The sequence below is a fragment of the Buceros rhinoceros genome, unplaced genomic scaffold (genome assembly GCF_000710305.1).
Source record: "Buceros rhinoceros silvestris isolate BGI_N320 unplaced genomic scaffold, ASM71030v1 scaffold21046, whole genome shotgun sequence".
Classification (NCBI taxonomy): domain Eukaryota; kingdom Metazoa; phylum Chordata; class Aves; order Bucerotiformes; family Bucerotidae; genus Buceros; species Buceros rhinoceros.
In genome coordinates, this window is record NW_010419588.1 from 9,137 (window position 1) to 35,942 (window position 26,806).

The following is a 26,806-nucleotide window of genomic DNA, read 5'->3' on the forward strand; positions in this document are numbered from 1 at the left end:
GCTGAAATTTCATTCCTTATGTTTGAGACTCAACAGAAATGCTGTTGGTTGGATATGAGATCCGAATGTGAAATTTATGACTATGAAGACTTTCATCAAGTAGTTGGAAAGAAATCACTTAAGGTAGTAGAATCTTATGAAAATGGGGATTATAATGAAATGAATCCCCCTACCAATGTTGTTAACTAAAACAGGTGTTAGCAGCAGCTACAAACGGAAATAATAAATTGGCATTTCCTGATGATGAGTACCTCATATTTTCATGTTTTTAGACTATCAGTTTACATTACAGTAAGCCTTTAAAACTTGTGAAGTTGTAGGAGACTGGCAGGTAGTTAATGTTATGTAATTAGAACATGTCTGATACAGGAAATACAGATGTTAAGAGATGTAAAGCTGTAATGATTAATGGTGGTTATTGTGTGTTACGGAAAATAACCTACGGGGCTTTTTTTTTTTTTTTTAATAAAAACAGTGGAATGATGTTAAGAGATGTAAAGCTGTAATGATTAATGGTGGTTATTGTGTGTTACGGAAAATAACCTACGGGGCTTTTTTTTTTTTTTTTAATAAAAGCAGTGGCATAGTAGATGTCTACATTTCAGTTGACACAGTATGACATTTTAAATAAAGACCTGTAATGATAGGAACTCGGCAAATCTTTGCATTAAATGTAGTTAATGGATAAGTCTCAATTTTGATCAGAGAAGTACTAATTCAAAGTTTACTTTGGAGTTATTTCCCTGTGCATCCATTATCAACGTTATTGGAAAATTGTGCAATTTTTGAAAAAAATCTGGGTGAGGACGGGGTAAAATGGATCTCTTGGTAAGCAATCCAAACTAAGAGTTGTATTGGTAGAGCTTAAGTAAAGGATGATGTCTAAAAAAGATAGTTGTGTATGTGCACGATAAGGGTGTCTGTCTGGGGAAGGAAGGGCTGAAAGGAAAAAGTATAAAAGTGAATAACTAGTTAGGTCTGAGTTTCCAGTGCTGTAACTGGGCAAATAATGCATTTCAAAATACAGTAGTTAGTAGGGACTTGGCAGGCAATACAGGTCTGCAGAGATTACTTCCCAACATGGTGTGATCAATGCTTTTATCGAACATGGTAAAGAAATTAAGAAACCTTTTGCTTCTTGCTGTGAAGGTTCACAGTGGTTTTTAAAAATGTTATGTTCTAAGAAATGTGCTTGGATATAAGGAACATGAATTCCTTGATTAAGAAAGGTTTGTACAAAAAATGCTGGACAATGAACATTATAACAGATATGTTTTGAAAAGAATTATAAAAAACTTCTGAATAATGATGGATAACTGAATATTATCTCATACTGAGATGGTTTAGGAAAAAAAGGCTATTGTCATCCCTGTGATACTGATTTCAAGAAGGGATATACAGAAGTTATATCACTTGAAATTACTTCATAGATATTGCAGGTAGCAGAATAGTGTATTTAACTCTGATATTAATTGCCTCCTAAAATAGGAATATAGGAAAGTTGAGAAGAGGTATACAATGATGAGGATTTTAAAATGTCTTTTTCAGAGAGTCTTAAGCTCTTTGGTAGACCAAAATATCTTTCATTTTGAGACTATTTCAGTTTACAAAAATGCTTGAAGGCATGATCATAATTGTACAAGAAGAATTAATGGTCAAGATTTTTTTCATTGGTAACTGCATACTGTATTCTGGTAATTGGCTCGTTTTCTGTTTTTTTAAAAAATGTTGACAGCAAAATACAGATATATAGTACTTAATTAGATGGACTGCTGAAAAGGAGAAATGTTCAGCCTTTACACCTTTGAAGTCTCCAGGCTGCTTGGCTTCCCATGGAAGCAGTGGTTTGTGCCTTAGATACAGATCAGCTCCCCTCTGAGTGTTGCAAGACTAGAAATCTTGAAGCATTGCTTTGAAACAAAACTTGATGTAAACCAAAATAAAACAAAAAAGTTTTCCTTTCCCCAAAAATTGCAGATTTTTGAATTTAAATTTTTTTTTTTTTTTTTAGTGAAAACAGATGTGAGGGCTTTCTGAACTGAAAAAATGTCCAAGAGAAGGGGAGTTCTGATAGAGTATAGCTTGCATGTCAAGCTGCTTATATTGGAGAAGATCTTGGCAGCTGTGAAAATGGGATTTTACTGGACTAGTTAATTGTTGTATGAGAATGTGTCTTCAGGTTAAAATGGAAATTTTGAGGATTATATATTTGCAACTAGATTCCCAAATTATAGTGTGACTCTAGGCATTAGTTTCTAGGTAAGATTTTAAAATTTGTAATCATTTATTGATTTATTGTAAAATAACAACAACTGCACATAGTATGTTTAAAATATGAACTTGTAATACAGATTCTAAGAAAACCCAACAAAACACGTTAGTATGGGAAAGGAAATGTGTATTTTCCTGAGTTTTCTTTTAGGTCTTTCATTTAAAAACAAAATAAAGAAGGTTTTGGTAGTTATTCATTTCAGGAGAAAAATGTAATAATTTTAAACAGCTGAGCAAAAAGGTGTAATTATTTGTAAAGTGCTTGAAATTGTGTTTTCATTCAAGCTTTGTGAATCTCCTATCCAAATATAAATTTAATAATGAATAAAATAAATTCTGTGGGTCTAGAATTTTGCCCGTACATAATTATTTGCAGAATTGGCATCTAAATATGATTTTTTAAAAAGCATAATAAATATCTGTATGAATACATTGGCTTTTTGTTAGTTGTACCTCTATTGGCAGGGAAGAAAATGGGCTGGGGAGCTTAAAGGCTGCCTGAATTGCTGTACTTACTACTTTTCTAATTTAGTTATAAATCTTTCTTGTTTGGTGAGGTAAGGTTTTCAAAGAAGTCTATGAACTTTTTGTAAACTGTTTGCTTTCAGATTATATTTGACCTGTAAGCCTACGAAATGGCTTGTATATATTTGGTGTTAGGTGTGAATTCCTAATAAAAACTCAATCATTTTAGGCTCAGATTATCTGAGTAAACCACAGTGTGTGGATGAGATCGAGCTGACAGCTTTGCTATCATTGGTGGCTGTGTAGTAAATAAAATAAATTGCCCAGCTTTCCAGGGGTTGGTTAACTTTGCAGGTACGTGGAATAAAGGTATGTGGCATTATCATTAAACAAACAAAAAACAAAGCTGAAAGAGAAAATTTACTGAAACTTCTAGTTTTGTGCTGGGATTATGTTAGTTCTTTAGCTCTTCTTATAAAACTAAGAATTTAAAGTAGATAGAGCAGAGGTAAAAGGAGACACTCTGAAGCAACTAAGATTTCTATCCTGTCTAATGTCTTTGTTGCAGAACTTGATACATGCTTTAGAGTTGTATCCCTTTTCTGAAGATCAAGGAAATACTCCTTAAATGAAATTCTGTTGCTGCATGGATAAGGAAGTGAGATACAGGTACTGGTTGCTCGCTTGCTGCTGTTTAGTTCCTAGGGTCTCCTTTAAAAATTTAGACTTAAAATCCCCTTTATTTGATACCATTTTATATGGAGAGATTTTTAAATTAAAATATACATATTTCTGAGTGTGAACATTTTTCAACATCTGGAGTCAATTTACCAGAGTACGGCATTCTTTGTAAATCAAATGCAAGATAGCAATCAGTCTTTTAACTCCCTAAAATCTGTTAAAGGTGGCATAAAAAAAGTGTGTGTGTGTGTGTAGGGCAAAGATGAGTCTTGACTATAAAAGGAGCGGTAGGGCTTCTTACCCCTCCTTGAGGACTGTACTTTTCAGATCTTACAGACTTTCAAGTCTTTCAGAAATCAAATATAGCTCAAGAATAGGTGATGTGTATGTGTTGATGGTATTTGCAGCATTTTTGTCCCTTTGAAGACTGTCCAATTCATATGGTAAATTTTTTTGTTGTTGCTGTCAGTCAGAGGTGATAGCGCTAAACTCAGGTTTTTCAAATCAGGAGGAAATGTACTTTCCACTTACATTTTCTATTTATTTCATGTGAAGTGCTGCTAGGAGTTTGACTGTAAGTTGTTCCAGGATTACGCTTGGTGCAACTAACTTCTGTATTTAGAAGAGAGTCTGATGTCTAGAGCTGTCGTTGATTATTGTAATAATTTCTGAGATTCCCAGTAAAGCTTTAAAAAGAAAAAAAGCCAAAACAATAGGCATACTAACATAATGTAATGGTGTAAGGAAGACTAGTTACCTTAAGATAATTGAGCTTTTAACCTAAGATGTTGCTTGGGGACAGATTCATTAAGATTTATAGTGGACAGATTCCTGTGTTGATGTATACGAACTATGCTATCTGTATACTATACTCTTTTTAAACCAATAAAACCAGACCAAGTGTCTGATTTTCATGTCCATGTTTCCCTATGCTTCCTTCATATGCAATTAATTTATTCTACTTTCTTAAACAGTAGCTTTCTGAAGCTCTGGGTAGCTGGTGCTGTGGTGTGGTACTGTGTGTGTCACTTGGTACGACACTGAGGAATTTGTCCCACAGCAATTCTTGCTCTGCAGTGAAATATTTGAAGTTGCGTGGTCCCCAGGTAGCTCATATTCTGGGGTTCATGACAATCCAAACTCCTACCTCTAGTTACAGTTGCAGGCACCAGTTGGGATAGCTTCCCAGGTACAGTCCAAGATTTCAATAGCTTTTATATTTAAGAACATTGTGGGTTTTGTATTTAAGAACATTTTGAAAAAGGAAAACTGTGAAATCCAGTGTCTATCTCGATGTAAAGATGTGTCTTAGATCCACTAAATGACAGCATAGCCCAGTGTCTTTTCGCTGTATGGCAGCTGCTGATATTTTATAAAGGTTACCTGTACTAGTTGCTTAAAACCTGCAAGACCTTTGTGTTGATCCTTCTGAATGTGAGCTCATTTTTAATAAATCTCCACAGCATAAATAAAATGTAAAAAGTTGGCACAGATAAGCCAACACTGTGTTTCCAGAAGATTACTCAAACAAACCTCTCTTTTCAGGAGTATTAGGCATAAGTGAAAAAGTGTTGTAGGAGCTTGATATACAGGTATGCTGTACACAATTATATTTGCAGTGGTAATGCAAGAAATAGTAAGTGAAACTTTTATATTGTTAGAAAAGCTACTTCTTGTCTGATCCTGGTTTTAAAGCAATATTTTTGTCCATTTGAACTAAACTGATTTAAGATCAGTTAAGATTTAACACCTAGTTTAGATGCAAACTCATTACTTTATATTGTTCTTTCTATTCTTTTAATTCAGCTTTTAAACAGAATTCTTAGTTTTTTGGTGTCAGATCTGGTAGATGTGTAAGGTGTCGTGAGAAGGCTGTAAGGATAACCTTAACAAAACTGGTAATTTTGACAGTGATCTAGCTTACTGCGTATATTTTCTTGAGGGAGAATTACATGCAAAAAAGTGTTTAAAAAGTTTCTAAAGCAGGTTTTCGTTAGACTAACTAACTTGAAAAAAACTGGAATTTTTTTGTCCAAAAGAGCGAGTGGTCTTTGGACTGATATGGCTCTATAAACTTGAGTGGCAAAGAGATTCACAGAAGCTGTAAACAGAGCTGAAGAATACGAACACGTGTCTGGGGTTTGTGCATGATTAATACTATCAGATCCTTTGTACTTGGTTTTGTATTTGTTTCTCTTTGTTTATTTGATTTGAACATTTATGAGAAGTATTTCCTAATAAGGATTACTGGAGGTTCCATGTAAATTTAAAAATCCCAACAAAATCCTCCCATTCCCCCATCCTCTCATACAACTCAAAAAGTTACTTACAAGCTACCAATATAGTTAGCTTTTATGTAAGAATCTCAAATGCAGGTTGTTTGGGGGTGGTGGGGCAGTGGTTGGAGTGTGATAATTGACATGGACTAATGCCTAATTGGAAGAATTTAGTGGTTGATTATAACAAATAAGATCCCTTCAAGGACCAAAGTCACTAGACCTTTTTTGTGCTGTGGGAGTAGCAGTAAACTTAGAATTTGACTTTAGTTTTTGTATGTATAACTAGTTCTCTTAAAAACAAGTAATGAACAGTGATTCGGCTGTAGGTATAAATACACAGACAATTCTGGGATATTTTGACACTAATTGAAATGAATGAGCTGGAAGCAGCAAAGTCTTCCTGAGCAGCATTGATTTTAAGGAAGAATAATTGTAAGGTTTAAAAGCAAGCAATAGCAGCTACCATAAGGATTAGATGAAGAAAGAAAAGATTCGGCCACAACTGAGAGTGAAGTGTGTAAGAGGTGGAAAACAAAAGAAAATGATGATTGTGAAATCTAGCTTATTACAGCATATAGTTTTTTGACATATATGCTTATTGTTCATCATACTTAGCCCTTTTTGACACCTTAGCATGTTGGAGTTCAATAGCTTGGCTTTACATTGTAGGAGAAAACTAGATGGCTGGGAGGGTACTTCAGTGCAGGAAAAGTTAGGAAAGTCGTTGCTGCCAGTGTAGGCAGTTATATGAGGAACCCAGACAGTAGCTCTTTTTTCCTTGCAGAATAAGCCACCTTATTTAAGATCTGTCTTCTATGTAATTTATGGAGCGTGGAAGGGAATAGTGGTAGGGGAACAGTTCTCCTTCTATTTTGTGGTGAGGTTTGGGGGAATCTAGAATTAGCTCCATCAGTCACAAGGAGATCTGATCTAGTGTTGGCATTTCATTGCGTTTCCTTGTTTGAGCTAGAACAGCACTAATTCTGTTCAGTGATTTTACTTTTCAGCTCAGTCTCTTCTAAGTGTCTGCACTTTCTGAAGTTAATGGCCTATTTCTGCAGACAGTGTCTGCTTCTAGCAGTGATAACGCTTGATGTTTACAGCTGCTACCAGGAGCTGGTGTGCAGAAAGGCTCTGGCTTGTACTCGCTCCTGTGCAGACCAAGGTCACTGCTCAATCCTGTGTCCCACGGTGGGGGTGCAGTAAGTCAGAGGCTGCACCTGTGGGGAGGAGCAGACAGGACAGGTGACCCTGAACTGACCAACAAGGTGTTCCATCCCATAGACGTCATATTCAGTGTAAAGCCGAGGGATCACAGGGGTCAAGCTCTCCAACGGCTGATGTCTGAGGAGGACTCTGTCCATTCTGCCTTCAATCCCAACCCGTGCATTCCTGAATCCAGTTCCAGAATCCAGCTCCTGCATCTGGTTCCCGTCTGCTGCTGAGCCCTGCCTGGGCCTTCCCCAGTGCCTGCCCACAGCATCAGTGGTGACGGTGATGTAATGCCACTGGCGAGGCTGGTGTGGTGGGCATATTGGGTTCAATGTTGGTTTTGTGTATCTTTGTATGTATTTCATTTCATTGTCATTATTTTCTTTAAAACAGCTTTAGTTTTCTTTTCCACTCCATAAGTCTCTCTCCCTTAGTCCCTTTCTCTTCCCCTTTGGGGAGGGAGAGGAGTTAATACAGAGCATCTGTCATTCCTCTAGTGGCTGGCCCAGCCCTAACCCTTAACTGCATGAGGTCTGTGGTAGGACAGTTTGTTTCAAAGGAATTAGGTTACATTAGCAAATTAGAACATTTTCTTACTATGATTCCTTGCATCTCATCTCAAGGTTGGATATTTGTAGCTTTTGATCTTTTCTGTGAATTGGTCTTTTCCATGAATTTGTCTAATAATTTTTCAACTTATTTATGCTGTAAACATCTGACATGTGAGAAGTGACTTGCATATCTTTATGCATTGTACTTGGTTCGCAGCTGTTGCTTATCATGTTTTGGCACTCGTCTAGAAATAGTGAATAGTCATTAAAAATATTCAGCATCTTTACAGTATTCATAATTGATAAATTTCTATCATTTCACCCTGTTATCTTAGTAATTTTTGTCATTCATACTGTATCCTTACTCTTCCCAGGTATTTTTTAGTGTTGCTATGTTCTGTTTTGAGAACAGTGAGTAGTATTTGCAATATAGGTGTGATGTGTATTTTTAAAGTGGCATAATCATGCTTTTTGATTTGTTCTCTCTTCCCTTCTGATAACTCATAACACTGTATTTGTCTTTTTTGATCACTGAAAAACAATCTTACAACTTCCTATTGGGAATCTTTATTAAAAAAAAAGAGGCTTTAAAAGCAAGAATAAAGGGTGTGAATCCTTCTCCCATATATTTATTCCATTGCAGTATGTGCTTATTGTGAAAAGTTCATTCTGATAAGCACAGGAGCAGACTATTAAAATGTAATTCATGTGTTCTGGAATTGCCACTATTTTCTTAAGGATTGTTTATACTGTGAATGTTAAAAAGACTTCTTTTTTTCCACATTTAGCAGCTGCAGTTGAAAGAAGTTCTACTGGAATTTGTTTCTTCCACTTTGTTTTTATATATGTCCTTGAGTTGGCAGACAACTGCTTATTTTAACACTATGTCACTGATAGGTCTGTTGAGTTGTTTTGTCGGCTCTTTAACGACATCTTTTCCTCATTTGTCTATGAAGTGTGTATTTTTCACTGAGGCATATCTAGTGTATTCTGCTTTAAAACTTTCTGAAAGCTCTGAGTGGTGCTTGGGAATACAATGCATGTGATGTTTTGGGTTAATGGTTGCTCCTGGGTGGTACAATTTAGAGAAACAAAAGCAAAAGGTGTAGCTTCAGGCAACTCAGGGCTGAACTTTTTTTTTTCTTTAAAAAAAAAAAAAAAAAATTACATACCACCCCAAGTCCCCAGAAAACCTAACCAACGATTCCTTAAATTTGAAAGGGGCTTTCCTTAGTATCAAAAGCAGTGGTGGATCAAAGTGCCTGCTATTTCTTGTGCATAAAAATCGACCATAACTTGAATGAACTAGTATAATCAAATAAAAGCTCGGGAGAGTAGCTGTGGGTGAAATGATTCTGCTCTTTAGGCTGGGAGACAGTAGCTGGGAGACAGCTGCATCACGTCTTCTGCACCTGAATCAAAATTTGTCCCAATACTGTAGTGTATGTGATACCAGCCATCTTTAACTCCGTGCGTCTTAGTGGTTTTTTTTCTTTGTAAAGTAAGTTTTAATTTAAAAAGTGTATTTTTATACACTATCGTTAGTTCTTTGAAAACTGTTGGGAAGGTTAATTAAAAGTATAGGTTTTATTTTTGGCAGATTAATCCACTTTTGTCAAGAATTGCCCAGTATTTTGTGAATTGTGGGGTTTTTTTCCTACCACACGCACACAGAGTATTATTTTTTTTACAGTACAGACTTGGTTTGTAATGTTTTAATGAAAATATTCAATTTTTTTTTTACCCGTGGAAGTAACTTTGGCTAGTTATTCAATTTTAGGCGGTAGATAAAAGGCAAGAATTTTTTTTTAAATCACTTCCAAACTAGTTTTTTGTAATATACTAGTATCAGTGCCAAAAGTTTCAACTGTCTTTGTTGTTAATTAATTTTTTTGGGGGGTATGGGGGTGTGAGGGGAAACCTGGTGTTCAGGAGAGCATGGCAGTTAGAAAAAGGCTTATGACAGCAGTCTTTGGTAGCTGCCTGTTGTGGGGAGAATAAAGAAGAGAAAAATAAAGCATAAAAACCAGTTAGCCTGTCAGTTATTGCAGTCAGACCTCAGAGGCTGATGCAGGTAGAAAAGTCACCCATGGAAGTATGACAGAGGTGCTGGCCATACTCTTGCCCGCAAAAGTATTCATTTGATCATCTTGTCAAACCAGACCTGTAAGCTGAGGGCTTTGTTCATTAGTAGTGAGTAAGAGTGAACTAGTGAATTGAAACTAAATTAAATTTGTGTTCATGAGGTAATTATCCTAAGTATGAATATATTGGTGGTATAAATGGGAAGAGGTGGGCCATCTGCATGACTGCCATCCCTCTGCAACTGGGCATAAAGGTGGTGTGTTGCTGTGGAGGCTGAGTTACAGAGCTACCCAGCAGAGGATGTGAATGTATTCTGGCACTTCATCGTCAGAGGTCAATGTTCTCTTAAAAACCCCAACCCTTGAAGAAATGGAAGTTCATGTGAGCTTCTCCTTTAGTGTACCACTAGTTGGACGTTTTTCTCTGTACACATTTGAGGAGTTCTTTAGCTGAGGTCCCCAGGAGAAAGACCAGGAGAAACAACTGTTTTCTGTTAAACATTTTATTGCTTGAGCTAGGCATCTACCAGGCAAAGATGCCTTGTGATTAGAATTAGCAAGACAGCTTCAGTTTAAGTTTCTAAATTTGTTGCGGACAATGAAATTAAAATCAGTCTTTTGTTGGGAAGACTGATTGCTGCTGGAAAGTATTTGAGTTTTTATTTGTAATAGTAGCTTGAGAATGTAGCTAATTGGTATGCGCTGGAATGTTCTTATGCTCAACATTTAAAAGCTAACAAACACTGTTAAAAGAAATATAAGTAAAAAATTACAGTGGATAGAAATAAATCCGTTTTACAATTTGAGCTACTGTAAATGATCAGAGCTCTAATACAAGAAAGATGTATTCAGGTATATTATTGTTCACTGAAATTCCTGTCTATACATATATCCTTTTGTGCGTCTGTTAAACATGATCTTAACATGAAGCCCTTTTTCTCCTAACTCAAAAGCTTTCTCGAAGTTGATGAATACCATACATAATGGTAAGTTATATTAGAATCTTTTTCAGAGGTTCATTTATCACAAAGGGTAGCCTTTTGTGGAAAAGCCTGATTGAAGGTCTGCATATTCTATGGATTTGGTGAAATACAGGTCTGCAGTGAGTCAATTGTTCAGTACTTGAGTGAAAACTTTGTAGATTGTCTGCAGGAGCCTGATAGGTCAATAGTTCCTCAGTTCTCTTTTTGTGATCTTTTTGTATGTGCGCAGTAAAATGATAACAGTTTTATTCCAGTTCTGAGATTCTATTCTTTAATTTTGTGAATAGTGTTTCTAGTTGTTCTTCTGTGCTCCATTCATAGGTGTGTCATAGTGGTGTCTACCTCAGGCATTCTCCCACTTGCCTTCCTGACTACTTACATTACTACAAGTAATGTATGTGAAGGTAGCCTTGTTTTGTTCATTCTTTGTTCTGACAGCTTGATACTCCCCATTTGTGTCACTAATAACAGTCCTATCGATTTCAGAGTGAGCAATATTGAATTTTTAATGTATCTAATTGCTATTTCACTTTAGTATTCAGTATTGGCTTTGTACCCCTAGTTCTATATTCACTCGTAGCCAGTGGGAATGAAATATATCTTATTAAATTAGACCTTGGTTTACTTTTTTAAGGCTTTCATTCATTTGTAGGAAACAATCGTAGCTATATTCGCAAGCTACTACTGAAAGATTTAGGAGGTAATATATACAGTTAAAACCCTCTCATGAGGCTTGTTTTGAAGATGATGAAGTTTATTTCTCAGTGTGATAATTAATTGGTGTCAGGTGATCTGTAACTGAAAATTAGATTTTTTTTTTTACCCATTGATGACAGCCACGTAGAATGATTTTGTTATTGCTGCACATGTATGTTGGAAGAGCAGTGCTGGATGCATTGCAAATTGTGTTGCCTGGAGTTCAGCATCTGCAATAGAATTAAAATGTTTAAACTTTGCATGGTGAAGTTCTTTGCATTTTAAGCTAGCAATCATTAAGATTTTATAGGACTTTGGCTTTGCATGCTGTTGGAGCCACAAATTACATCTGTTAAGCAGATGTCTATAGTGGTGGGTCTCTTAATAAAAATTAATATTACATTAAATTTATATTTCGTAGTTTACATGTGGTTAGAAATATTGAAATTTCACTAGATTTGCTTTGCTTTAGTAAAATAGGTTTAGCTTTTTTCCTTTTGATATAGGGTTTCCCTCTCACTTCTACCAGGTATACAATGCTCTGAACCAGCTTTGAGATGAAGGAAAGCAAGCTCACCATTTTTCTGAACAAAATTAAAACATCTGAAGGGTATCTGACAGTGTGCTGAATTTGGAGTTGGTGAGTTTCTGCTGTTTTATAAGCAGAGCCTTTTTGCTGTTCAATGTTGAAGAGGTGTAGGTTCACGACCTACAGAGTGCAGAATAGAAATTGATGGGACACCGTTTGTGATGACTTCTTTCTCCATTGCACTTAAAAAAACCCCCTGATTGTGTATTCCTAACTCCAGCATAGAAATTGAAGGACATAGAGAAAAGTGGTTACTTAATGTTATATACTTTTTTGTCAAGCAATAATAATGCTTCATATGGCTCATTATTGTGGGGCAACATAATGTTTCCTATGTTTGGTTTAGAGCAGTGCTTGGACAGTATTTGTCATCTACTTCGCCTTTTTTTTGGGGGTGTGTGTGTAGTGTTTTATCTACCTTTCCATGCTTCTCTAAGTAAGATTTTAAAGTTGTTTACTACACACACACAGATGCAAACCCGCCGCCCCAGTCTTGCAGAGGTTTTTCTGTGTACCCTTTCTTGTTTTGGCAGAAGCATGTAATGTCTGAAATCAATGAGAGTATCTAGAAATTTTGATAATATGAACAGCAAGGAAAGATCTTGCCGTGTGCATGGGATGAAAAGAAAGTATTCAAATTTGAGATAAAAATTTAAATATAGGAAGATCATTTACTCCAACAGCATATCCAGATTATGAGTCAGATAATGCTGAGGACTGTAAGAGCAATTGCGTGTAAGAGTTTTGATGGAGACAGTGTATGAGGAGCTTTTTTTTTCATTGCACAGGGTTTAACTTGGTTGCATATCAGCAAGAAAGTATCAAAACCAAAAAACTTGGGAGTTCTGGTTTGAGTGGAGACAGATAAAAGTTTGGAGCACCAAGGTTCATTTGATAGTTATGCTAGTGTACAGGTCAAAGCCTGTTGGTTGAATTTGATGCTGACAAAGTGTAAAGGAGGAAACATGATAAAGTCTTGAACACAGTTCAGAGGTTTAGTTAAAAAAGAGGAGTAGAAAATGGAGTTAGGCAGCAAGCTGTATCTTTCCGTAAAGATACCTGTCTAATAGAAGGGAGTCACAACACTTCAAGGCAGAAGTGACACGCTGCTCTTTTGCCAGTAAAAGACTTGAGTACTCAGCGCTCTGTTTCTCAGTTTTATGGTCAACTTCTTATATTTTTCATGCTTCTAAAAATTTTTTTTGTAAAAAACCTGATGAGTTGCAGTTGAGAGGTGCTATTAGCTGTGTGATAACTTTCTGCTCTGTCCTTCTCAGTCTTACTCTGGACCTTACAGTCAATTTTTTTTTACTTGACCTTGAAGTCTCATCTCTTCTGCATCATTTTTATGGGTGTGCTACTGGAAAGCAGAAGGAAGAAATGCAGACATATATATCCATTGAGGATTTTAGTGCGTACTTTAAAAGCTGTGGGGAGTGATGTTCTGAATGTTGTTATTTTATGTTAGAGCTAGCTATAAATTGTAATGGTTGGTTGTAGCCTTTCTGTGGCTCCTTCAGTTCTTGCTTGTTCTGACTTCTGTTTTCTTCTTCTCCTATTCCTGTATTCAGGTTTCTGTTTTCGCTTGTTACATCATAAGCTAATTTGTGAGTTGCAGTAAGGAGAGTTGTAGCACTGAAGAGATACCCATCGTGCCAGTTCTAGCACTGTGGTGAGCTTTGGAAGACAAGCACATTTCCAAAGAAACTTCTCAATTCTGTAAACTTGGTCTTCACATGAGTGAAGGCAGAATTTAGTATATATGGTATGTTTTTGTTTAACAAGATAATCTAGACAGAATCTGTACTGAGCATGAATGAGTTAAAATTTTTGAGTCTAGTCCAATTCAGGCAGACTTCTACAGTGTTGATAGAAAGGCATCTGCTTGTACTGAGGCATAGGGACAGTAGAACTCATCTAAAGCATATAAATTTTAAAAAGGAAGAAGGAGGGCAGGACAAATGATGAGGTCATCCTGAAATAGTTCCTTTATGCACATTTTGTTCAGAGTATTGAATAATGGAGTGTTATTGTTCAGTTGACAAATACTACAACTTTAATTATAACTACCAGTCCAGGGGTTTCTAGAATACCCCTTTAAAGCTTTAGTTGTTACTGTTGACAACTATATGTAGTCTTTCATCAGTTCGGGCAACATCTTTTTGCCACCACCAGGAATAACTAATCATAACAGAATTGCCATTGTTATTCGTTAGCCTCTGTAATAGCCCACTTTTTGAAAATTATGGCTCAGTCTAGTGTCCTGCAGCACGCCTTCAAAGACACCAACTTCAGATCACTGGCATCCAAAAGACAGAACTTTGAAAATAAAAAGTCCTGTAAAAGACTACATTTTGTTAATGGTGAAGAGGAATCTAGTGCTTCCAGTGACTCACCATTTCAGCACTGAGATAAATTGCTGTCAGATTAGTTTGAAGCTATGGTAGGTTTTCAGAGATCTTAAGCAAACACGTTAAGTTCTCCATGGAAATCATTAAGAAACATAGATCACAAGTGTCATGCTCCTAGTCAGGAATATTCGTTTAGTGAACTTAAAACTGCTTTGGTTTTAGTATGTCATATGGAAGTAACTTTGGCTTGTGTGTGTTGGCTTACCATGACAAAAGTGAACATCTAAATAAAAACTAAACTATTTATCAATTGTTCTTCCATATCTAACTCTTTCTTCTTGTAAAGCTCTTTCTGTGCTGTGATACATTTCAACTACAGGTCTTTCCTGTAGTTCTGAGCATATGTATCTCAGATATGATCATGGAGCTCTTTATCTTACTACTCTTATTCTGAAGAGTATTTCAAAATTTGTTGAATCAGACTAGAATAAACATTAAATTCTTAATGTGTCTTATTTCATAAAGCTGAGTTATTTACATATGTGAACCTTAAATGACAGTTACAAAGCATCTCAGTGATACATTGTGGGAAATCAGAACTTCTGGAGGAAACAAATGAAAGGAGAGTTTTCCCTGTGTTATCCCTGTCTTCCATTTCAAACCACCTCCCGCCCCAAAAAAGAAAAAAAAACCCAAAGAAACCCAAAAACCACCAGACTACACAGTTTAACTGACCACAGCACTTTGCGGTGGGATATGGTATGAAAAGTTACAACTGGTCAGAAAGGATTGGAAGAAATTCACTGGGGCAGGGTGGGAAGCAAATTTAAGGCTAATAATTACAAAGACCATTCCTAAGCTCAAAATCTGTATATTACAGATTTCTAGAGGATGGGAGAATATTTGAGGAAAGTATTACTTCATGCTTGCTCTTTTCTTATGCTTTGCCTTTTGCAGCTTCTGTTGGTCACTGTTAGAGCTAGATATACTGGGCTAGAAAACTGATACAGTTCTCCCTTGTGTTCCTAGTCCAGCATGTCATTCACCTGCCTTCTCAAGTTATGTTCCAACCTGTCCTCTCAGAGAGCAAATTCACCTTAGCTGGGCTATGAAAAATGTGAGTTTGAGCCCTTCTGCAGTGAATGGCTGTAGTGTAAGACCTGTATCAGCCTGAATTAATTCAAAGTAGGAGCAGGCACACTCTGCACCAGGAAGCTGTAACCGTTCTGACAGTGGTTTACACAGTTTTGAAATCTTGTACTTAAAAGCCTACAAGTGGAAGTAAAAATCTAGTTGAGGGCTGTATACTGGCTGAGCTGGGTTTAAGCAATTAATACATGTTGTTTCATGTTAGCTGGCATGTGTATTCCTCACTGTTAGAGTTAATAGAAGAGTTAGTTCTGTAATGCTGCTGACGTGTGGTCATTAAGGAGTGTGGGACCAAGTATAAAATAATGTTGTTCACTATAGCAGGTGGGACTGCAGAGGAGTAGAACGTTTTGGTAGCTACATAGATCAGTTCTGATCCTTCACTTCCCACCCTGTTACTGAGTACATCTTTAAGTGACTGTAGATAGGTGTACAGGCAGGGCCATGAACACAGGAAAGGGTGGAGGCAGAAGAGATTGACTAAACATATTTTGCTAGATCAGTTGTCAAGGATTTGGGGTTCATTTTAGTGGAGTTTGGTAGCAGGCTTAGGTCTTTGCTGTATATGAAGATGATATGATCTTGTTCTTAATTCACTGATTCGTCATGTGTGACATTGCCATGCCAAATGATGTTCCTCAGTTGCGGGAAGGTTCTTGTCAAGTATTTTGATCTTTGATTATAAATCTGATCTATAGAGTAATTTTTAAAGGGAATAATTATGGCTGGCTGCCTTCTGCCAGTATGTATGAAACTGGAGTAGTTGTTTCATTTTGAAATCTTGTGTACCTGTATTTTGTATCTTGCCGCCTCCCCTCCCAGCAGTCTGTATTCTTTGCGTCCTTTGAGTCTGGGAGCTTTTTTTTCCTTCTGCCTCATCATGGAGAGGACACAGAATGCCCTTCATGAAAGGAGAGCGTTGGCTGTTGGTCTGTGACAGAGGCTGCTGTGCCTCCATCAAAGAAGGACCCCCAGTCACTGAAAGAGAGGAGAATGTTGGCTTGTTGTTAGGCTGCAGATCCATAACTGTCACTTCCGCGCACTTCTAGAGCAGTTACTGCAGAATCTTGTAGAAAGCTATCTGAAGGGGAACTCTACCACTGTGCTCAGCAGCAGCAGGAAAGGAGCTTGAGTGTTTGATTCTTAGATTTCAGATTTATTCATGAAGGGAACAGGTTGGCCTTAGCATCTAATCTATAGTTTCATTATCTCAGATGAACTGGAACGAAACATTGTTGCTAACTCAGCAGTTTTAAACACAACTTTATTTCTTTTCATTTTAGACAATTGTCACAATAACCTGTTTTTATTTTCTTGTGCTTAGCATTAGATTTACTTTAGCTTATATCCACATTACAAAATAACAATTCGAAGTAGAATTTCTTCTGCTAACATTCTACTGGAACAGAAGTTCTTGTAGAAGTTCTTGTGTAACTAAACTTAATCAGTTTTTCTTTGTGTTTAGTTACTAATTGGACTGCTTCATTCAAAGGCACTTTTTCGTTTTGCTCTATATAGAAAATTGTCATGGTTTTAGGGGAGGCTTTTTGAGATCGCCACAGGAAGTGAAGGTACTGAAAAATGTGTATATAGCTTTAGTTTTTGTAAAGAAGTTATTATAACTCAAAATTTCCATTTATTTCTGTGAATTCTACTACAAGTCCCTTTGAGGTTGTTGTCCCCACCCTCCGACCCTGCGTCTGTCTGTCCTCCCCCAAGCAGGAAGGTTCTGCAGTCCTGTGCGATTGCTTGTTTACCTTTAAAAAAGAAAAAACCTCTTTGACTGTATTCTGCTTATTCCTTAAGTTTTTGCAGAATGCTAGGATCAGCAGCCCATGACAGATACCTCACATAACTTGCTCTTTTCACAATTGTTGCAAGAATTTCAAGTTACTGTCTTAGAAAATACAGCTTTATGGTAGGGAGAACATTTCCCTGCCTTTTTAAGGAAGCAGTCTGCATGTTGTGGTTCTTGATTTTGGCCCACAGTAAGCTTTGAGTCTGTTGACCTGTTTTAAGCAAACTTGGTAAAGGAGACTAAAATATGTAAGGTCCTTAATAGGGATGGACAGTGTATGGCTCTAAGAGTAACCGCTGCGTGTTCTTTTCTTTTGCGTAACTAGGCTATCACCAGTGTAGGAGGGGAATGTAAGAGAGCTTAATAATGTAGGGGATTGCAGTGCTAGGAAACAAAAAGAACTGGGGATTTCATAACTAGATACAGAAATCATGATTGGAAAGCTTAGCATGTTGATGTAATCTGTCAGATGCAACGAAGTTGAAAGCCAGAATGTAATCTGTTTTGTTAATTTTCCTGCTCATGGAACTACTTATTTTTGAGATGTTGAATAAAATCACTGAAGTTGATCTCTGTGCCACTTGATGTATGTTGCTAGTTCTGACTTGAGATTATTTTGTTTTTCATTATTCTTGAAGTTCTTATATTGCCTCTATTTATTTCATCATTGATTATCAATAAAAAGAATACAATTTTTTTCTGATCCGCATCATCTGCTGGGTTCCCTGCTCTATGGGACTGCCCTTCTGTGCTAAGCAGGGAGTTAATTGTTGTCCAGAGGTGCTGCTTTTTGCATTTGACATTCATCAGAAGCTGTAGCTATTTGGCTTTTCGGTATTATGGGAAGGGCTTGAAAGTGGTTTGTTTGTTTTAAACATTAATATGCTTTATAGTGATTTGTTCAGGCTTTTGTTATTATTTCTTACTGATCCACAAAGTGAAATATTTCTCCCCAAACCCCCAAATGGGCAACTTGATATGTTTGAGACATTTTAAAATATGAACTTTCTTGGCTTTCTAATATGATATGCACATAGCTTTTATACAGGTATTTTTGGAATGGCGTGAAAGTCAGAGATTTCTTTCTATGTTCTATAAGCATACAGTTTCTATAAGCGTACAGTTCTTATTCGAATGTTTGCATGGAGTAATACCTTGATTGCATGACTAGTTCCAGAAGGTGCATGTACTTTATATATAAAGCAAGGTATTGCTAAGTGGAAATATTTAGCCCAAATAGAGTGTGCAGATAAGTCCTATGTGTCCTGTATTTTGCAACAACAAATAGTGAGTGTTTTTAATACTACTACTACAACTACTACTACTAGCAACAAATAATAGTTTACCTTATTCCACTGGCAAACTAGTTTACTGCTTGTTTTATGCCTGTGATTTTATATCTGCTTGTATTCCAGAATTTTATTTTTAAGAGGAAGAATAAACCTTATCATTAAAATAGAAGCAGCAGAAGCTCTGCAGTTAATAAATATGTAAGATTCTGAAAAACTAAGGAAAAAAAATCTACAATAGCTTTAAAATTTTGGAGTTGTTTTACCTTTCTGGCAAAATGTATTTCTTTTTTGCTACTTGACTCTCACCAAAAGTTTTGTTTTCTCCACTCATTGACATTTTATGAGAGTGATAGCATTTGTGGTGATGAGCTCTTATGATTTAAAATGTTGTGATATTTCATTGTTTTTACCCTTAAAATTCATGATTCCTGGAGCCAGATAACTGCATGAGTATCTTGTATTTTTCAAGAATTTTTGTACGTTTAATTGTTTTAATGGATTAAAAATACAAAGGGTCAAAAATCTCAAACTCTTTATTAATTTGAAATCTCTAATTGAAAGCAGATTTCAAAAAAACCCATATTTTGAGGACCTAGGGTGTATTTCAGGTTTTGTGCTTGTAATTATATCGCATTTAGGTAGCAAGGTTGTTAGGTAGCAAAGCTGTTAAATCATGTTCATTTTGGTGGGATGTAGGGACAAATATAGAGCAGAATCCATAGAATACGTTGTTTTAGATGAGGCAGATATAATTGGAGAAAGATCATAATAAAGTGAGCACTTCAAGCGTCTTAACTGCTAGTAATGCCATAACTGTAGATTTTTGGGATGATGATAAAAAAAAGGGAGAGGGAAGATGACCCCAGAAGGTGTGCTAAATGGAAAAAGATACAAAGGGGAGTAGCAAAGCAGAGCAGGTACGGAATTGAGCTATGATTAAGAGGTTGGAGAGAAGAGAACAAGAAGTCACTAACTTTCATTAGACAGGAAAAAAAGTGGTGTCCAAATGTGCCTTCAGCTGTTTTTTCATATCTTCTTTCTCTGCTGGGTCTGGCTGGTTTTCTTTCCCATTTTTCTTGACGGTTAACAGAGGCAGGAAATTTAAGATATATCAGTGTTTGCATATTATGTGTGGGTTTGGATGATACTAGTCTCCCTTGACTGCCTGTGCTCAGAGGGATTGCTGGGTGGCGAGTGGTGTTTTAACATTGCGTATCTTCTTATTGTCACTGACTCTTCAAATCATTATTTGTATGAGTGACAAACTCGCCCCACCCTTTGCCTTCTAACTGGCATTTCAGTTCTGTTGCTTTTTTTGATCTAACCATGTTCATTCTACTTCTGTTTACTCCCTGTGGCACTCTTCCTCTAACTGCAGTTCAGTGCTACCATGCTTGATATTCCTTGGCCAGCTGACAGCTCACTTATCTAATGCACGTGGAGCCTAACAGTTTCATAGACAGGTACTACTTCTTGTCCTGGGCTTCTGGTCAGTAGGGTTTTTTCCCAACCTATATAATGATCTTTACCCTGCATGTAGATGAACAGAAGTAATGGCTTCACCAGAGGGGTATGAACTCGTCCTATTTAAATTGCTAACGTACAAGTCTGACTAATGTTAGCATGTTTAGTCATTTACTTTTTGGCTGTTCTAGCAGAAATGTTAGTCAAGCATTTGTTGATCACGGATGGAGTGTGAATAAACAAAATGCCACCAGTTCTACCAGCAAATCTGCGTACTTTGTCCTCAGACTTGCTGTCCGTATTTTTCTGAAAATACATGAGCAATCCTTAGTTGCCAAAATTACAGTTTTGGACAAAGTATGTTGTTTAGAAATATTTTACTTTAAAGTGAATGAGTATTTTTCCATTTGTGTTGTGTATGTTCAGTTATATAGCCCAATACTTCATTCTTTATCTACTTAATTTTTACAGTAATTCATTGAAATAACAAACTCTGATGGCAAACTCAGTTGAAGGCAGGCATTTTAGCCAAAAATTCTGCTACTGTTAATATTTGAGCCGTTTGTAATGTACATAAATATTTGATTTATCACACGTTTTACAAAAACTTAGAACTGAATCAGTCTGTGTTCCCTCAACTGTAGAATGTCAAATGACAAGAGCACTTTTATCAATCAGCATGGTTAGAATTTCAACACAGGAGCTTTCTGCATTATGTATTAAGTGATGTTGTTTGTCTTGATTAATTTTCTACTGCATATTTACTTGGTTACTAGAAAATAGAGGGAGGGGAAGAGAGAGAGAGATGCATGTAATCGTTTTTGTAATTTTTTTCAGGTATTTTTAGCAGCAATGATGTAGCAGTGTCATTTCCAAATGCAGTATCTGGCTCAGGATCTAGCACTCCCGTTTCCAGTTCTCATTTACCTCAGCAGGCTTCAGGCCACTTGCAGCAAGTGGGAGCTCAATCACCTTCAACTGCGCCTTCTATAACTACTGTTGTTGCTGCAACTCAGGTAAACTATCACAAGAGTTTAAGATAGCAAACAATGTTATTGACCTGCTTATTTTCAATGTTAAAAGAAACAATAATTTGTTTGGAAAATAGGTTAATAAACATTGTATTTGTTGTGAAAACATTATAGTGGCTAGAAGTTCCCCATAATATTATATAGTCGCATCTTTGTAGAGCACATAGATTTTAAAAAATGGTTTGTGGAAGCGTGCAGTAATAATGACTAAATTGTGACTAGTAGCGTAAATGCTAGTTACAATTCATCAGTGCACTAACCAACACCTGATATCAGAACAATGTTTTGAGAAGGGATTTAAAAGAGGAAAACATGAAAAGTTTTGCACTTTCCATGCAAAAATGCCACCATCAGTTAAAGGACAGAGGTTTTTATTTGGGAGATTTGACAAATGGACGATTATGGCTAGCCCTGGCGGCAGGGTAGCCAAGGCTGACATCTTGATAGCAAATGAAAGTTGCATAGTTTGCTATAGTTTGGTATTTGAAAGTTCATACACATGAAGAGACGTAGTTGATGTTTAATGGTAAGGGAGCAGGGAGGCACTGGAGGAGTGTGGAAGGGTGACATAGTCATGTAATGAACCAGAAAAAAAGAAAATCTTTGTAGTATTTTGTATGAATTTAAGTTAGGCAAGATAGCATTTATCAAGGCAAGAGAGTACGATGTTACAGTCACATGATTAGCGTATAATCATGTATGAAGGAATACTGTACTGGATGTGATGTTTTTATACTTGGTATTTCTTGTATTTTTTTCATTTTCTGATGGGAATTTTTCTTACAATGAATGTATTAAACACATTTTTTTGTGTGCATATAAGAATCTTCTAATTTATAGAGTCTACAGCAATTTAAGATAGTGGATATAAACGTGAAGAATTAAAATCAAGCGTAATACATACATACTTACGTGTGTGTGTGTGTGTACGTGCACATGTATGTGTGTATAGTACATGTATAGTAGAAATGCTTTGCGCATGTCCACAGAGGATAATTTCAATGTCACATAATGCTTTGCTGTTATAAGTGGCAGTTCACGTTTTTATATAATTCTTCTGGACTGGTTTCATAAAAAAATAAGGCCTTATGGAAGTGTGTTTCTGTGATTTTTGTCTTGTAACTTTGCATCCTGTTGGCCAGTTTCACCCAAAACTGCATGACGTCTCTGAAATGACATTAAAAATACGATGCTTTGGTGACGAGCAAAATCCCAAACAAGTAGATGATTAGTTTTGAGAGTAGAGAGGTTTACCATCAGAATCTTGGAAAGATCAGCTTTACAGCCTTTTGTACAGCTCAATGTATTTATAAATGATCTTGGAAAAGGAGGAGGAACAGAAGCCAAGTTTGCTGATTATGCTAGGTTATGCAATGAGCTATTTTGAAGGTCAGATGTTACAAACTGCTGAAAGACCTCAGCAGCCTGCGTTAACAAGTTGGTAAGAGGGCCTAGAAAATTAAAGGAAAAAGCCAGTTTCCAATCAAAACAGGTAGAGTAGATATCAAAAGAGGTACAAGAGCAGCCATGGTAGTGAACAGTGGCAAGGAACAGCGTTTTTATATGGAATGAGTGAATAGTATAGGACTCTTGGCCTGAAAAAGAGACACTGAGATAAGACAAAGATCTGTAAAATCACAAATGACATGGAAAAGTTAAATAAGCAACTTGTGCACCATCTCTTCTGTTTGCTGAACTCTGTCAGAGGATAAACCCATTCAAAAAACAGTGGAACAGAGCTTGTATTCAGCAGGCAAGAACAGAAATTCCATAGTATTTTTTCCCTCCTGTTGTCACAAAAAGGTGAAGTATATGGTAGGAGATGCACTTTCTCTTAGTGTTTGGCTGAACTAGAGAGCCCTCCATAGGTTAAGTGCTTAAAATTCCTATCCTTACTTTGGCTTTGTTTTTTGGGAGGTGTGTTGGGGTTTTTGTTGTTGTTATGAGTTTTTTTTCTTCTTGTTTTGTTTTGTTTTTTTTCCCAGAGGAGTGAGGTATCTTACCTCAGTACCTAACCTGTTTTCAAGTGGTCATAAGTTTACTTGTCAGGATCCTTATTCACAACTACTATCATTTGAAGAGTCTTCTGTTCTGAACTATAAAGGGAGGTTCAAATGGTGAGAAGTTTTGGTTGACAGCCTTGAAAGGGAACACCGGTGTTTGCAGAGAATTAACTAAGCCCTGCTTCAATGATTCTAGGAATACACTTTGGTAACTAGAGTCTGCCAGTTCTTTGTTTTTTCTTGTATCAGTGTTGTCAATGTATAAATTTGGGTCTTTCCATCATCTGAACCATTATACAGGCATTAATACTTCAACTAATCATAATGCTTCAGATAAGCTGTGTAGCATGACATGTCTTTAAATTATGCTCTACAACCAAGGCAACTACGTATTTTTTCCCATCTGTATTCCCTGTCTTGACTATTTTCAGTTAGACTGACACTTCTCGGTTTTGTATGGCATCCAGTAATGTGCAACATATAGGCAATGGAAATTTTCAAATGAGGCACAATTGCTTTAACTTGCTGGGTCCTGCACTTGTGTCACAACAACTCCCTGCAATGCTAAAGTCTTGGAGAAGAGTGATCGGAAAGCTGCATGGCAGAAAAGGACTGGATTGCTGCCCTTGACCTGCTGGCAACCCTCCTAGTGCAGCCCAGGGTGCTGCTGGCTGCCTCTGCTCCAAGAGGTTGCTGCTGGCTTGTGTTTAACTTGATCTTCATCAGGACCTCACCAATCTTTTTACTGCAAAGCTTTCAGCTTTTTCAGGCTGGAAAGCTTCCCAGCAGAAAAGAAGGACCTAGAGGTGCTTGTTGATAGCCAGATGAACGTGAGCCAGCAGTGTGCCCAGGTGGGCAGAAAGGCCAATGGCATCCTGGCTTGTATCAACAACAGTGTGGCCAGCAGGAGCAGGGAAGTGGTTGTCCCCCTGTACTCAGCACTGGTGAGGCTGCATCTTGAGTACTGTGTCCAGTTTTGGCTCCTCACTACAAGAAGGACATTGAGGTGCTGGAGCGTGTCCAGAGAAGGGCAGTGAATTTGGTGGAGGGTCTGGAGCACAAGTCCGTAAGTCCAAGCTGAGGGAACTGGTGGTGTTTAGCCTGGAGCAAAAGGAGGCTGAGGGGAGACCTTATCACTCTCTACAACTACCTGAAAGGAGGCTGTAGCGAGGTCGGGTTCAGTCTCTTTTCCCAAGTAAAAAGTGGGGAGAGGAAATGGCCTCATGTTGCACCAGGGCAGGTTTAGGTTGGATATTAGGAAAAATTTCTTCATGGGAAGGGTTGTGAAGCATTGGAACAGGCTGCCCAGGCATGTGGTTGAGTCCCCATCCCTGAAGGTATTTAAAAGATGGGTAGATGTGGTGCTCAGGGACATGGTTTAGTGGTGGACTTGGCAGTTCTGGGTTAATGGTTGAACTCAATGATCTTCAAAGTCTCTTCCAACCTAAAATGATTCTGTGAACTGTCACCTTTCTGTTTCTTTTTTATCCTACTGAATTACCAGTTTTGAGAGAAACTTCCTAGAAAGAAACTGTAGTGGCAAGAAGTGAACAGTCATTTGGCTTTAAGGTCTTTCAGGACACAGTTCTTCCTCATTCATATGGAAAATGAATTTACAGAGTTTCTAGTATGGAAGAGAAAGAAAATGAATGTCTATTGTGAGTTTTAAAATATTAAGTGCTTTCATGTCTTGGTTGAGTTTTAGGATTGGTGCTACTTCTGTCATCGCATGAGCCAGATTAGATGCTTTTTCCCAGCTTTCAAGACTTGAAAATTCCAAGCAGGTCTCCCTGCTGGAATCATCTGATTCACACTAAATCATGGCAGCCACCTGTAACATGCCTTTGTTTTGCCTGGACTCTGGGAGTCTTTTTTAGTTTTAGTTCATGAGGTCCTTAATAATGTTTGAAGAGCCTTAAATAAGAGCTTAATCAAGGGTTAGGGTTTACCTACCTTCTGCAAAGTTTCATCAGAGTGCTGTGTCTGCCTACTGGGCTCTTGTGGATGTATTCTCAGTGTTTACCCACCTCTTGACCATGAAAGTCTTCAAATAACAGTGTGCTAATATATTTTCTGTGTAGTGTTCTAATTAAAAGAACATCAGCCAAGATCCTAGGTGTGCATACAGTGGTTATGAGTTAAGATCAGCTTGTGCCTCTACAGCAGATAAGAAGTAATTGCTAAAAAAGTAGATTTAAAAAAGTAGTAATATGATTAGTTACCTTGACTAATATGAGCAAGTATGACAAAAACTTCGAACACAATAAAGTTTAAAGTTTTATATGGGCATAGCAGTTATTAAAAAAAAAACCCAAACCCAAAAGGCACAGTAGCATTACCTAAATTTCTCCCTTTAGGATGGTCGCTTGGTCAGGATGGCAGAAGTGCACTTGGAATAGGAATAAGAATTGGAATAGTCTCAAAGATGTGCTACTAAGGAGTACTCCTCTAAAGTTTCAATTGTCAAGTTTCCTTAGGGGTCATTTGTAATAATGATTTTGGGGACATCACATATTTGTCAATTTTTGATGGCTTTTTTGCATCCATTTTTCTTAAAGCAGAGATATTAAGAAATTCTAAAGAGAAGGGAGAAAAATATTTCTGTAGAATTAGTCTCAACATTGGCTGAACTATTTCAACTAGGAGGTTATGGTAGACATCTAATACAGAAAATTTTGTTCACAGTGTTAAGAAAACGTACAAGCGATTGAAAGCAACAGTTCTAAAGTGAGAAAATTAGGTAATACTAACTGTGCCTTCTGTTATTTTTTAAATAACTGCTATGCCCATATAAAACTTAAGTGATTAAAACCCCCAAGTGCTGCTTTTTCCTTCAGGGACTAAAGAACACTGATTTTAAAGGGTAAAAAAACCCAACAACTTGAAAGTCCTGGATTTTGATGCTTTCACTGTGTCTAGTATGATAGTTCCCATACTGTGATTTTTGTTTGTTTGTTCTCAAGACAAAAACACAGTATGGGCCTTGGTGCAGTCGCCTTTTCCTTTCTGTCTCATTTTCTTGTCTCATGCCACTCCCATTTTTTATTCCAATCTAGTAAATCCAAAATAGATTATTAGCTTGTGTTACATGCTGTGCCGTAACTGAATTTAAATGCTGGTGTTCCTCACCAGGTGGGAATCAGTTGTCTAGTAAAAATGCCACTTGCTGGAAATGTACATTTTTTTGCATCCTGTTCCTCTTTTTATATGTCTTGGGCTTAGCCTCAGGTTACACTGCTTAATTCAGTGAGGCTTTATTAGCATAGCAATGCATTTAACAATTGCAAGTATATAAGAAAAAAGGGATGCAGGAGAGAAGGTGCAGCATACGCAAATATTTGCTCCTGGTTTTCTGTGAATTGATCCTTTTAATGCGTTTGTCAGTGCCGCCTGTTTTGCATGTAACAACAAATTAGTATATCCCAAACTCCTGTCTTTTCTCTCAGAAGCACGTCTTTAACTTTTGCGTGATTATTGTGTGCTCCATTGTTGAGAAAGAACATTTCTTGCATTTGGATTTTAAATATTGTCTTAATATTTCCCTGTTAAGCCAACTCACGAGTTGCACCACTCTGAGGTCCTATGGTCAGTTTTTCATCCCAAAGATTTCCTTGTGTTTTGTAATTATAGCAAAAATATTTGTCAGCCTGTTACATTATTCTGTAACAGTTTGCTGTATTGCTCTTTCTCATAAGTTATTCTTAGTGATTAATATATGTTCATAAAAAGAAGCAGTGATCTCGGTATCTCAGAATGTTTTGGTATTGTACAGCAGGATTTGTTTGGGAACGGTGGTTGTTGGATCAAAAAATTATTACTGTTTTGACTTAGTAGACTTAGTGTTTTATAATTAAATGTTTGCTACTTTTATCAGGACTGAGCTTGAAATTGGTTGAGCTGTTTATTC

General features: G+C 37.0%; 1 protein-coding gene across 1 annotated transcript in view; it reads left to right on the forward strand.

Moving 5' to 3' along the window:
* MLLT10 (myeloid/lymphoid or mixed-lineage leukemia (trithorax homolog, Drosophila); translocated to, 10) overlaps window positions 1-26,806 on the forward strand; it is a gene marked incomplete at its 3' end in the record, with an annotated part of 54,166 nt that overhangs the window by 7,453 nt on the left and 19,907 nt on the right. Inside the window, exon 3 of the mRNA XM_010139010.1 lies at window positions 20,703-20,881. Within this exon, the coding sequence (XP_010137312.1) occupies window positions 20,703-20,881 (179 nt within the window). The remainder of the gene's footprint in view (window positions 1-20,702; window positions 20,882-26,806) is intronic.